General features: G+C 36.5%; 1 protein-coding gene across 11 annotated transcripts in view; it reads right to left on the bottom strand.

The window, feature by feature from the left end:
- CCSER2 (coiled-coil serine rich protein 2) overlaps window positions 1-13,823 on the bottom strand; it is a 75,116-nt gene that overhangs the window by 23,167 nt on the left and 38,126 nt on the right. For all 11 annotated transcript variants that reach the window (XR_012663171.1, XM_075109809.1, XM_075109814.1 and 8 more), the window contains exons 5-8: window positions 12,186-12,348; window positions 11,360-11,555; window positions 2,242-2,325; window positions 357-443 (exon numbers count right to left, since the gene is read on the bottom strand). Coding sequence is in view for 10 of the 11 variants with exons in the window: in XM_075109809.1 (XP_074965910.1) it covers window positions 357-443; window positions 2,242-2,325; window positions 11,360-11,555; window positions 12,186-12,348 (530 nt within the window). In the remaining variant the exon portion in view is untranslated. The remainder of the gene's footprint in view (window positions 1-356; window positions 444-2,241; window positions 2,326-11,359; window positions 11,556-12,185; window positions 12,349-13,823) is intronic.

Here is a 13,823-nt window from a genome sequence, read left to right as displayed (position 1 = left end):
TTATAGATTTTTATGTTCAAAGTGTTTGTTTTGGAAATGAAATACATTTAACAATCGTATAAACATCCTTGCTTAGTTCCACGCATACAAATCACGCCTGGCCTAGAGAATTACAGAGCCCAGGTGTACAGTTGCCAACACACTAGAACATGTAGAATGGGTCGGCTAACTGAACCATTACAGACCCATGAGTCAGGTGGGTCTAAAACAGAACCCAAATCTACCTTTGTTATAATAAAAGTGTAGGAAAAAATTAGACGTCTAGCCCTCTTAAAACCTTCCTAAGAATTACATATTGAAATTACACTCTGCAGCGCATGCTTCAGATACTGTTAAACATTTAGCATTATACTTACAAGTTGATTCTCTAACTGGTTGATTGTTTCATCCTTTTTCTTCAGTTCATCTTTAAGCTGCCTGATCTCATTCAGCAGATCGTCCATCTGCAATAGAACAGTGGGCAATACAGGGTTTTCTACAGGCTACACAGTCTGAATCAACACCTCTACGGGGCGTATTCTGTCAGATGTTCATGGAAGACCGGCAGTAACATTAGCACATGCTTTCCTCCTCTTACTCACACAGTGAGATGGGCTGTAGGCATACAACCTAAAGAGCGCAGAAACTTGACTAGAAGCATCTTTAAAAGAGTTGAGCCGACCCACTAAATTTTCAAGTAATGTAAGTAAATCAGCTGCATTTCTGATGCAACAGTTTATCTGTTGCACAAGCGACTGGCATCATGGAGATGAACATCCCTAGCAACAAATATTACCTTTACTCCTCTTTATACAACAAAATACACTGAAGCATAAATGCTAAGTCAACTTATCGTTAACATAAAATGATAGAAACAAGAAAAAATCATTTAGAAACCTTAGCATAACTACGTTTACTTATGCAAACAGTACAACTGATTTGAACATGTCCTACGAAAAACTGAATACCTGAAAAAATGTTGTAAAGTTCCAAGACTAAAAATGGGTAAATACGCAATAAGGAGGTTTTTTAAAAATAATTTTTCATCACAAGGTAATTTTAATGTATTTTTTAACTGTGCCATTATGACTAGGCCATAAATTAAGGGTCATACTTCCATTTAGTAGCCTATGTCTTCTATTTCAGTTTCACTGAGGATGTTATTAGTTACTGCTTTAGGACAACACCCAGACAGATTTGTTGTGCAGTTTTTCAAACCACATGACACTATCAGGTAAAGAAGTGAATTCAAAATGTCAGTTAAACTTATCTCTTTTTTTTGTTATGAAGTTAAAAAGCAATACTTTTTCCTCTGGGAATTAAGACTAAGATTTTGAGGGAGGTGATTGTAGGACAACCACAACAAACACATCAGACAGCATAAAGAAGGTCTAAATGTTAAGAATGTAGAAACAGCGCTGCTGAAGAATGATGCATATGGATCTACAGCTTTGGCAAACCTCTTAAACCCTGAAACCAGGATTTGGACAAGTGACCTTCAAACAGGACTAAGACTGTAAGTCTTACTTCTTGAAAGGGAAGATTTCTAATTTTGTTGTATCTTCAGTGAGCATTTTCCCCCTACTTTAAGTGCAGGATTAGTGATCTTTCTGTATTGATTTTACAATAAGTGCCTCAAGCAATGCTATAAAACCTTAGCGCTGTAGAAAGCGCAACATTAAAGTCTGCGACCATAAAAGATGATCCTTTTTGGAATATCCATTGCGATTGCTTCTTCTGTTAATAACTCTTCTAGAACAATAAACACATCTGACTTTGTGGAGTTCACGTTGTTTTTAAGTTGCATCTGCAGTACCTGCATTATCTCAGGGAAAACTGACTCAAGTCAACAATAAATGTAATGAAAGTGCAAGTAACTGAACACATGTGGTATGATTACACTTGAAAGCAAAAATTGTCTTTGACTTCTCACACTTATCAAGCAGGCAGCAAATTTTTTGAAAGAAGTTACTCTACAGCCATTCATTCCCACATGACTGCCACAAATAAAATAACTTTGCCTTTTGTAATTATTTAAACTGTGCTAGCATTTGTAAGTATGTATTTTAAAAAGCCAAACAAACGCTTCCATTTTAACAAAACTGAAAAATGAAGCATATAAACGTTTGCTAGGTTTACATTTAAATAGCTGAAAGAAGCAAGCAGCACTTATTCACAGGGACACAGAAGTCTGTCTTTGTGTTTTTAAAAACACAAAACAGGCTTCCATCTCATTCTGTAGAGCAAAGCAGTGACATTTACCTTATAAGTTGACTCCGGCTCTCGTGGTTCTGGACTTGATGGAACTGAGAGTGGGATGTCCTGGAGTGACACATTTTCATCATTCTATCAGAGAACAAAAAGAAGAACAAAAGCTCAAACTACTTGCTGAAACAACTCCCTTGCAAACTTGCTTTCAAGGACGGAGACACATCATGTCTCTGCAGAACCTGTTACAATGTCCGACCTTTCTCACTGTGAATTTTCCTTTTTTTGCCCTGGTAGGAAAGCATCCCTTGCTGCAGCATGTGTACAGTACCCAAATAAGGGCCATGAACAGGCTCCCTCTCCTCACAAAGCTGAAGGAACAGCTGCAGCTATATCAAAGTTAGTTGATTTTGCACAAAAAATTTGTTAAAAACTGGCTGTTGTATTCAAATGTGTTATATCAGGAAGGAATGGTGATGTTACATGATTTTAAAAGCTTCATCTCCTTCGGTATCTGTTCAAATAGTATGTCTGAGCAATATCAAAATATACAGCCAAAATATTTCAGCTAGGAATTCTTAACCAAAAAAAGCAACATTTGCTACCGGGCAGAGTAATAGAAAATTAATTCAGAGCCATCAAAACTAAATATCAATTATAGAAACTGGAACCACACAGAAGTATTCCTCCCCTTGCCATGACAGCCATGGATTCTGAAATTAAGCACAGTGAATAGAAACAGAAATAACCATCAGGGATACTAAAAGATGATTGCCTGGGTATGTCCTGGAGCACTTACACTCTCATGACAAAACCACAGGCAGACGTTAGTGCAGTATTCCAAACCTGTGGTGCTCATCCCTGAAAAAGTTCGGTCCAGTTACAGTCCAGTCACAGACTGAACAACTGGCCCTGTATTCTCATGAGACGCTCTCAGGTTTGTACCGCAATGTTGTGTCCAATCTTAGAGTGACACAAAACTACAGTTATTTTATGGTCATGGAAGATCATAACCACCGCGTCCCTTGGTGGTTTCCCCCACCTCCCTTTCTGTCCATCTCCTCCATCTGCTACCTTCTTAAATGAAAAATAAATCAATCTTCTACCTCACAGTATTCTCCTTTATTTTTCAGGGTTCTTGGAGGGGGTTTCTCTGTGCAGGGACCTCACTGCCTGAGGCTCAATTTGTAGAATCTAAGAGCAAAGTGTCTCAAAGCCTGTCTGAAACTACTCTGAGGCTGAGCCAGCAACTCCCCAGAACCACAGGAGTAAAACTGCAGCTCGAATGCTAAAATCAACTGAGGGAAAAACCCACAATAGACCTATTTATGTTCTTTATGTCTGTGAAGCATCTTTTTTGCTTTTTAATCCGTAAGAAAAATTTCTTACAAATTTTTAACTAAACTGCAAAGAAACATCAACAAGATTGTCCAGATGCAAAAAAGCAAAAAATTAAAATAGATTAATTTTTAACAACTAAATTTTTACTTTTTCTTATAGTCGCCAATTACTTGCAGCCAAAGTATGCACAACCATCAGCAGGCAAAGAACCCGTAAGAACCATCATACAATTCCAAAACGCTTTTTCTGTACTACAGACAGATAAATTTCATTTCCATCAGTTAGATGTAATTTTATGGTGGTGTCTTGTTGTTTGGGTTTTTGGTTTGGGTTTTTTGTTTGGTTGGGGGTTGGGGCGGGGGGGGATGTTGGTTTGGGGTTTTTTTGTTTGGTTTTTTTTGGGGGGGGGGGGGGGATTTTGTGTGTAGGGGTTTTTTTAGCTTCATAGGCTTTTTTAGGAAAAAAAAGACTACTAATTATGAAAGCAGTCAGATTTCAAGCCTTCTGACTCCTTAACATAGTAAATATTTCAGCTTGCACTGTCCAACACACAGTTGTATTCAATTCACAAGTAGCTGCTTGTGCCTTCTGGGCAGATCACCAGCAGTGACAGGCTGATGAAGCAGCAGTTCACAGTCCATGTTATGAACAAGTTCTAATAGAGTGTTTTGAAATAATTTGCACAATAATATCATAAAGCAGCAAACACAATTTAATCAAAAATGTTCCTAAAATGCTAGAGGACATGAGCAGCAATTAGAATCATAAATCATTTACAGATTAACGAGTATATTTTATATTCTATTTTTTATCTGATATTCTACAATTAACAGCTTTCATCCACATTTGTTATTTTAAGCAACTATTCAAATACATGCATTCAGAAGAAAAGCTACATCAGACTGTCACAGTTGTAACTGTGAAGGAATAATCATGGAAATGGAGAACAAAACAAGAGAAACTATTTCAAGTAAAAGTATCTTGCATGGCTTTTAAAAGCTCTGTCTGATACCTCTGGTTTGCCTTTTATTCCCATTAAAATGCATGTAAGTGGAGCAATAAAACATTCCACAACAGCAGATTAATACCTAATTGCAAAGCAAGTTAGTATGTCACATACTCTCTGGTGATTTAAATCAAGTACTCCAGCCCTGTGCTATACCTGGCTAATATCCACCAGCAAAGCACGAACTAAGTTCATTTCCATCAGTTGCCTTGCCGTTGTCTCGATTACCTTAATACATATAACGAACACAGGGCAACTGAGAAAAATTCAGTTCTAATACTACTAGTGGGAACTTAAGCACCCCATTGTGAACATATGCTAGAATAAATCTATGAAACTTTTCTTGTTTTGCTCTTTCTTTCTTGCTCATTATGTTGCTAAAATGAGATTGGGGAAGGGGAAGTCAGCAGAATAAGGCTATCCATGTACAAAAAGAGATTAGAATTTGCAAAAAGACAGCAGAATCAGCAAAATAAATGCACATGCTATTTTTGGTAGCCTAGAAGTTACATGCTAAGATATCAAACTTCAGAAACTTGGAGACAACATATACTTTTAATCTTTAGGTAAAAATTACCATAAATTTTGTAAAGTTATCATCATATTGCAATAGGCAATATTAAAAGCTGTTACCTCTTGGTTTTTACTTAACATTTTACAACAGTAGAATACATTATTTACTATAGTATAATCACATCTTTAGAGCAGTTGCACTAGCCTCAATTTGTGCCAAATGTAGAAGATGCTTGCAAAAACAAGAACTCAGGATAGTTGTTAGCCATACCAAACCAAATGTATTGAAAAATAAGTTCTACTTATAAACGTAACAAGCAGCAAAACATTTTAATCTAATTTCTTTAGCAGAAGATTGCTTTTGAAAAATAGCAGCATTAGAAGGCAAAAATAGTTGTTAATATTTGTAACTATTTCCTAAGCTTAGAACATGGCAACAAACCTCATACATTCTGGCAATCCTGGTAGTTATTTTTAAACAGTAGTGGCAGTTTAGGCATGAAAATAACCTGCAGTATGTACACTGACAGAGGACTAATGCTGCAGACAGTCACATTTAATTACTTATGTAGGGATAGTCATCGCTTATAGATTATTTTAACCTGATATAAATTCATATATATATATTTGCATGCAGAGTTTAATCAAGAGTATGTTCATTTAAGAAACAGTCAAGTAATATGGCAGTGACCGATCATTTCACAGTCCTTTCCCTGTTGCTATGAGTATCAGCAACCCATTGAATCACTACCTGTCTACGGTGATTTTCAACTCCACCACATTTACCAGAAAGTTTTTGCTAGCCTTAAGCCAACAGCACACAGGTCAGCTTTTGGCCAGTTTTGGGTGGTCCCTACGTAATAAACTGATGTAATCACATGCCTCAAATTATGTTGTAAAGTGCTTATAAAATGACAGCAAACCTGGAGTCAGAAGCCATCACAAAATACTCCAGCAACACTTAGAAAGTCATCCTAAACTTACCAATAGCTACATAAAGGTAACAGGTGGTTGTGGTGGAAAAACACCAATCCACACACAACTTCCCTTCAAATACCTGGAATACTCAAAGACTAAAAGGCTGCTCTTACAAAAAGCTTTATGCTAACTTCTCAAAGACAAGTGTGAAGAGATATAATACACCACCTAACAATGTTCGAGTATCTATCAACATAGTGCCTACACAACAAATCCAGAGGAATGGCTAAAGCTTTACAACCATGACTATCAAAGTAGCCCGATTTCATGCTGAATATTATCTCAGGTTCATATTCCTTTGCAAAGGGCATCTGCTGAGAAAATTAATACCATCTTAGTTTTTGACAAACCAGTTGATTTTATTATTTTAGGACAAACTCAGTGAGAGGTACAGGTACAATTTTTAAGTGTACATGTAGGTAAAATATGTAACAACCCTTTCTTCCCCACGTGTTAACTCTGCTACGCACGTTATTTCTCTGGGCAATTAATTTTCTACCTGCCAAACATTCTTACGTACGTACTCCCAAATGTTAGAGCCTAACTGAAGCACTTGATTATGTTCTCAAGTCTGCATCTGTCTTTTTTAATCCATCTCAAGAACATGACCTAAAGATTATAGGAATAACCCTCGATCACGGCTGTCACAGGTACACCACTACTCACCCAAATACAAAGAGCCACAAATTGAAACCCACACTTTTGAGTGGCTGTATTTAACTCGCTCTCACGCCAACGTTTTACAACCATGAAATCTTTAGTATGAACGACACGCAAATCCCTGTGCTTGCTTCACCTTACAAATTCCCAAAGAACTGACCTACTGCTTTTGGTAAACAGGATGCTAAACATTAATTTTTATTTAGTGACAGACTTATGTAGAAGTGTATCAGATGCAAGTATTTAGTCAAGAACAGACTAATAAAAAGCCTCACTATCTTTCTAACCTACTGTGCTACATAGCAGCAGTTTACCTATGACAGACTGTTGGCCTCTGAGCAGTGCAGTATTTCTGTTGATAAACAGTTCGGCAGCTCAAAAACGCCACTTTTGCTTGTGTTTTCTTCTGTCCTCTCAGCAGTTCCATGTTCTGATTTTATGTGCCTCTATTTTAAAAAGAGTTGTCTCTAAGAAGAGGTCTCCCATATTGCCTCGGAGGAAGATACAAAGCTCAAAGCTAAAAGGCAATAGTTGCTTTCACTAAAAGAACATATTTTAAATTCTTCTATTACAAAAATCAAGCCATAGAAGCAAATGCATTTTCAGCAATTACCTTGTGGCTCCCTAACAGCATAAGCTGCCTTTTAACATGCAGGACTAAAAGAATATCCTACTAATAGTATACTAATGACTTCATCTTGAGACTTCTTTCAACATTCCAGCATCTACAGTTCATGAAGTTGAAAAAGTGCTAAACAAACATTACTAAAGTTTGTCAAGGTTTATTAAAGTTTTATCAAGGTCTAGCCTTTGATTCCCAAATCAAAGTTTTCGTCGTCACCAATTACTCATTTGAATGGCCTCCTTTGCTAATAGCATTTTATAAAGATGCAAACAGAAAAATTCATAAAGTGTCCATCAGGTAGAGGGTGCTGTTCACCTGCTGACTGCTTGGCATTTTGAGTGCAGTTTCATTCAACTAACACTACAAACAAGTGTCATATGGTTTCTGATGCCCACCATCAAGCACCATCATAGTGGTAGTCCAACAGCTAACCAGCTGTTTAAACTTAAAATCTGCCAATTTTGTTTGCTATTGTTTGTTGATTTCTTTGGTTGTTTCTTTCAGGGACTGTTAAGTCACTGAGGTGAACTATTTTGTGGCTAAAAAAAGTAACAACTCTAGGTGCAATTTATACAACTTAATACTGACACGAAGAAACCTTTGCATCTCATTAATTAAATCTGTCTGTTCCTTGTCTTCAGGCTCCTTGTAACAAATAAATCTCTGAGAGATCTCACCAGATGCAAAAAGAAAAGAATACAATGATTATGTACTTTAAAGGTACTCAAGTGACTTACTAATCTAAAGCCTCAGCAAAAATATATTGGTGCATTTAACAATTTCACACTGCAGACTTCATTTTTCCATTCATACCTTTTCATACAAACGGGCTAGTCGTACCTGGTAAGTTACAATGAAGATTTGTGCTTGAAAAATATAATTTATTTTCCATTCATGAATTGTAAGTTGAAAAAAACCTTTTTTTTTTTTAGTAAAACCTGCCTCCCCCAGAAAAAAAGCGCTTCACAGATCTCACAGTTCTGTGAACTGCTTCATATTTCAATTCTCCTTATAAATACCAGTAAGTTCTTATCTGAGATCAGACAGGGTGGTTGCGCATCATTGCTGCCAGTCTTGAGAGGAAGTTACTACAGAGGATGGTCAATCCTTCCATAGATCAGAAATAGTATAATCCTTAAATAAGGCTGTTTTAACACATTAGCTCTGTAGCCTCAGCCTAGAGCTGCCAGTTTTAGAAATTAATTGAGGAGAAGAATGAGGAAGAAGGAAGATATTTAAGATCACAAGAAAACTTATTTACTGTCAGGCATGTAAATGAAGTACCTTAATGTTTCAGAGGCATTAATATTTAGATGTAATTATTAGAGTTAGACTTCCAAGGCATTTTCTTTTTACAGTATAAAATTAATGCTCCAGTTAAGCATTAAATGAGAACATACACCAGTAGTTCAGTATCTCCCTATAAATAATTACAACTGCATTTAGTGCAAGAAGGAAGTATGTTTTTCACTCCATGTCAGCTAGTATAACATTAATGCAAAATCAGAGAAGCATATACTTACTGCAGTGAGAACTTAAAAAAACTCTGCATGAGATACACTCCTATTCCCAATTTCAGTGTCTGAAGACACAAAAAGACGGCAGCACGTGAGGAGCAAGCAGACAGCATGTGTGCTGCTGGCATTGTTAACCTGGTCACACGGAGTTCAGAAGAGGCTACACTACTCAAATAACTATATTATTTTTCCAAGCAGAGCTGGGAACACAACACCAAACCCATGCTGTTACAGCTCTGTTGCTAGTAATATTCAAGATAATTTTTATAGGGTTATGTGAGTTGCAGTCACAGCAATGAATCCAGTATAGCACATCAAGTCTCCCTAGGAATCTGTTAGGTGTACTATAGCATAGCACATAGTGAATCTAAGTCACACTGGTGTTGATTAGATAATTGTATAAAATTGAATGTAATTACTATATCTTACTATCTTACTACAACTGTTCCTGTGAGCCCTCATGCCCAAGACCTGACTACAGCTCTATTTCTACCTATCCAAATTAGATAATACTGCTAGAAGTCATAACTGGAAAAAGGTAACACACATTTGAATGTCTAATACAGGTGAAGCAAAGATAAGAACTTCTGCTTTCTTTACTGAAGCCAGTGTTTGAAAGAAGCTGACTTTGTATCCTGCTTTGAGACACTTTTTAAGAGGCCTATCATATGACCCAGACTGAGATCAAGTTCTAGTTCAGTGTTCTGACTGCTGAAGTTCATGTAATTGTTTCCAAAGTTACATTTCTGTTCTTTACAATAAGAAAAGAGATTTGCAATATTTTTACTCATTTCTCTTAGTATAAAGCTCAATATTTTCAGGAAAGGTTTAACGCTTAAGAATAATGAAAAAAGTGTTTCATACAAGTTTTACTCTAATTGTTTAGTAAATAAAGGGAGTAAAGGTCTAAAGTTTTCCCTTCTGTAACAGCTTAATTTACTTTACATTACTATTCATATTGTTTGATTAAAAGGCTGGATAATACATGGGAGAGTAGAATAAGCATTCAGAAGTCCAGTGATGCATTTTGGAAGCACTGAGTTAAAATGGGGCGGTTAGGTCAGGAAAATACAGAGAAGTTTGAAGGGAGGAATAATATCTGCTATTACACAGCTTGCTGTTACAGGGGGGGAAGGAGGAGAAGATCAAGCTTTTGGCAAGAGAAGCAGATTTTGAAGAACGTAGATATTAGGAGTAACTTTCTTCTGTGACTTTAAGGTTGGTTTTTTTTTTTTTTTTAAAAAAAAATCTTACTCTGAGCTACTTGAGGCAAGGCTTGTGTCCTGTAACCTTTTAGAAAGGTCTGGATATTATAAACCAGATCAAGATTTAAAATACAACTTTCTGCAGGGCCACACACTGTTTGGCTATAACATGCATGCCTTTACACAATGTACTACACATACACAGATCACCGGTCTAGCTATTTAATCGTCCTTGTGTTAAAGGCATTGAAAGCTCTGGATAAAAACTTCCCTGCTATCTCATGTACTAATTGCACACTCGAGGCTGTTGGGAGGCAGTTTATGCAGCCCACTGCTCAGGCATTAGGCTCTAGGAACACATCTTCCCTTTCTGACACTACATTGTTTTTGTTACAACTGTGTTTCTGATTTTGTCAGTGGAAAAACATCTCTAGTATTCTCGGTTACCCTTGGAAGCAAATGGTCACATTTCTAAAAGGCACAGTCATACACTTCCATTAGCCTCAAGGTTGATTTGCTTTTTGTTTTGCTGTGTTTTGGTTTAGTGTTTTACTTTTAGGACACAAACTTACTTCCATTACACTGCCCTGTTAGATAAGAAGAGCAGTGAATCTAGTATTAAAGAGAACATCAAACAGATGCTTTTCAATGCCAATTTGTACATGCCTCCAAAGAAAGTCTCATGGACTTCTAAGGTAGCAAAGGAATTTTTTTAGCTGAAATGCCATACTTCTGCTGAGTCATCCAGCAGTTTGCCAACTCTCACAAATTAAGTTTTGAGGTGATATGAAAAAGCTCCTTAAAAGCTTATGACAATTCAGTGATTTCATACACTAAAAAGGTTAAGTTTGAACACTTCCAATAAAGATGGCCCAGTAGGATTTGTGAAGCTTCTTGTCAAAACACACAGAAAAGATGAAAAGAACGAGGAAAACAAAGCCTTATGAAAAACCTATTACCATTGACTTGCTGAATTGATCAATGCGATCAATTTTCATATTTTTAAATTTATTTTACTTCACTCCCAGCTTTTTAGGACCTTATTTAATAAGAGCTTGTCTTCACATCCACTTTTTTTTTTTTAATTTAGCATTATTTCCTCAGAGAAGCAGAATAACAATATTAAATATTTTTTGCAGTCACTGAAGTGCTGAAAAAGCAGAAGCAGTACTACTTTAAATAGCAATAAAAAGTGCACACTCTCTAGAACACTAATTCAATGTATAAAGGAAATAACAATAACCCAATAAGGGCAAACAGAACACTAGGCCATCTAGGCTCACTCTCCGATATACCTGACTGCTTTTGTTCCATTTAAACAGCTCACCTGGTGCAGTATTCTCTTCAGTTTCAACAACTGAGTTTTTACAGCTGTGCAGTCTTGGACCATGTGCCGAAGCGTCATTTCATCAAGCATCACAGTATTTTCCGGTAAGCCCCCCAGCTGTCTAGGAGCCTGGTAAAAATTTGGTGCTCCATAGCTTTCAAAGTGACCAATAGGAGATTCTAGGTAGTTTGATCCCCTAACAATAAAAAAATAAATACATAAATAGACAGTGATGACAAACGGGAGCTGAAGAGCATTTAGTAGAAAAGAAAGTGTTATGTAACATGGGCTGTATTCGCATACTGTGGCAAACAGGAAAAAATCAGTCAGAAAACATCAATCCTATTTCACTTAAACACTGGGCTTTCCTTCCCAGTTGCATAAATCTCTCACAGACTAACAACTACAGTGCCCTGAAAACAGCTTGCTCATCAGGATTTCTATAAACTGTAGAACTATAATAACTATAGCATTACATTTAATTTAAAAAACAAATTAATAAGTAAAACCTGTCCAAGCTTACAAAATGCAAGTAGTAAGACACACTGTTTTTCTATGGAATACATATGGTAATTTAATCAAGCACTTATATAGTATCATAAACGCAAGTAACACATTTTTATATGAAAACTGTGATAGAAACAAAAGGTTGAAAAGAAATCATCATAAATCGCAGGGATGCTCCCTCTCAGACATGCTATTTCTAGGCGTACAACTATTCTGAGAATGTCTTGTACTCAGTATCACTTGAGACCCTTTAATGCAAAAAAAGATTTCTCATCACAGTACTTTAATTGTTTGTGAGAAACAAAGACAAGCCATTTACCTGTTCAGTTCATTTTTACCATGGATATAGCGATCAGTATGGCCAAGATGATAGTGATCCTGTGTATTCCATCGCTGTTGTGGTGCTCTCTTCCAGAATCCTTCCTGAGGTTGCCTAGTATTTCTGTCTTGTCTATCATAATGGCTCATATTTTCACATTCCTCTACAGAGAGTAAAAAGTTAAAAAAAAATATAAAATTTGTTCCTAAGACCTTGTGAATAAAATATTTACTATGTACTAGTAACAGACGTAGTGTAAAGTCTGTGAGATTGTTTTAAACTGATACAAAAAGAGTATGCACCTTCGGACTGTCAAGCAGACTTCTGTAATGATGTCACATTTTCACTAGCATATAAAACATGTTACAAGAATAAGAGTAATCTGTAGCAGAAACTACAAAATTCAATCTTAACAGTATGTTGGGTGTAAGTAGAAAATAATTTGGAGGAGGCAGGGCTATGGGTAAGAAAAAAACATCCATAAATAACATCTTCCTGTCAGGAAACAGTAAACATCTTACTGGCAGGATCTTCAGGCCTTCAAAAAGTTCAAACGACACACAAACACAGAAGGACAACATTTTAGGAAAAGGCCAGTACTTCGTTCCAAAAACCAACAGTTTCATTACCAAACAAACACATATATATATATCATCCTATGCATCTTCTTTATTTTTCAACTTGAGAAACATTTAATCTGTATTTACCTTGACAACAGACATGATTTAAAACAAGCAAACAAAATGATCTCTTTCAAACACTAACTTCTGCAAAGCAAAGCAGATTCCGCAAACTTCTTAAGGGAACAAAAGCTATATTTGGCAACAGCTTGTAAACCACTAGAAACAAAGCCAAAACAACTGCTATGCCTGCAGTCAGACCCGGCAAAGCAAAGTCATAAACTGCTCTTCTGCCATCACACTTTCTCCTTCACTTACCCAAGGACTTTTTCCTCGCATTGTCAGTCCTTTGCTAGAAGAATAACTCTACACAAGAGAACATTGTTCTATTCGGCTGCCTACTCAGACGTAGTTGCGCATGAGACGCTCATGAACAGGCCTGCCTTCCTGCTTAGTTCCCAGCCTGCGTGCTGTTGGGAAGTGAGCCCAGTTTTACCCTGTGATTAAAACTGCCATCCTCACTCACTGCATACTTGTTGAGCTAGAACTGTTTCTATAAATAGTGTCCAAGCGGCATCCCAGACTCCAAACTGAAACAAGGAGAGTTTCTGTAGACCTGGAAAGTCTTGAGGCTGATGTCAGTGAAGTCACACATAATAACAAAAAAGTGTTGGCAAAAAGCGCTGTTAAATATTATTGTAACAAATACTCATATCTACAATTCATTTTTTATCACCTAGTTCAATAACAAAAATTGTGTAAGAAAATAAACTTGTTCACCTACAGTAATAGGATTTATTTTCCTTTAGAAGCATCCTTCTATATATATACATGAAAATTCCAGTGGGTCTATTCAAAATAAGCCCTTAATAAGTTTACAAGTAATTTTATTATGATGACTTTCAGCTTTGGAAAATGACATGAACACTGAGTAAAGACACATGGATATTAACAAAAAACAAATTTCACTGTCATGTTTACTTAAGGGAAAGCCTGGAGGTGGGCTTTTGAATTCTTC

This window comes from Phalacrocorax aristotelis, chromosome 14 (genome assembly GCF_949628215.1).
Source record: "Phalacrocorax aristotelis chromosome 14, bGulAri2.1, whole genome shotgun sequence".
Lineage (NCBI taxonomy): Eukaryota > Metazoa > Chordata > Aves > Suliformes > Phalacrocoracidae > Phalacrocorax > Phalacrocorax aristotelis.
The sequence above is the reverse complement of the archived record's forward strand: the minus strand, read 5'-3'. Positions and strand labels throughout refer to the sequence as shown.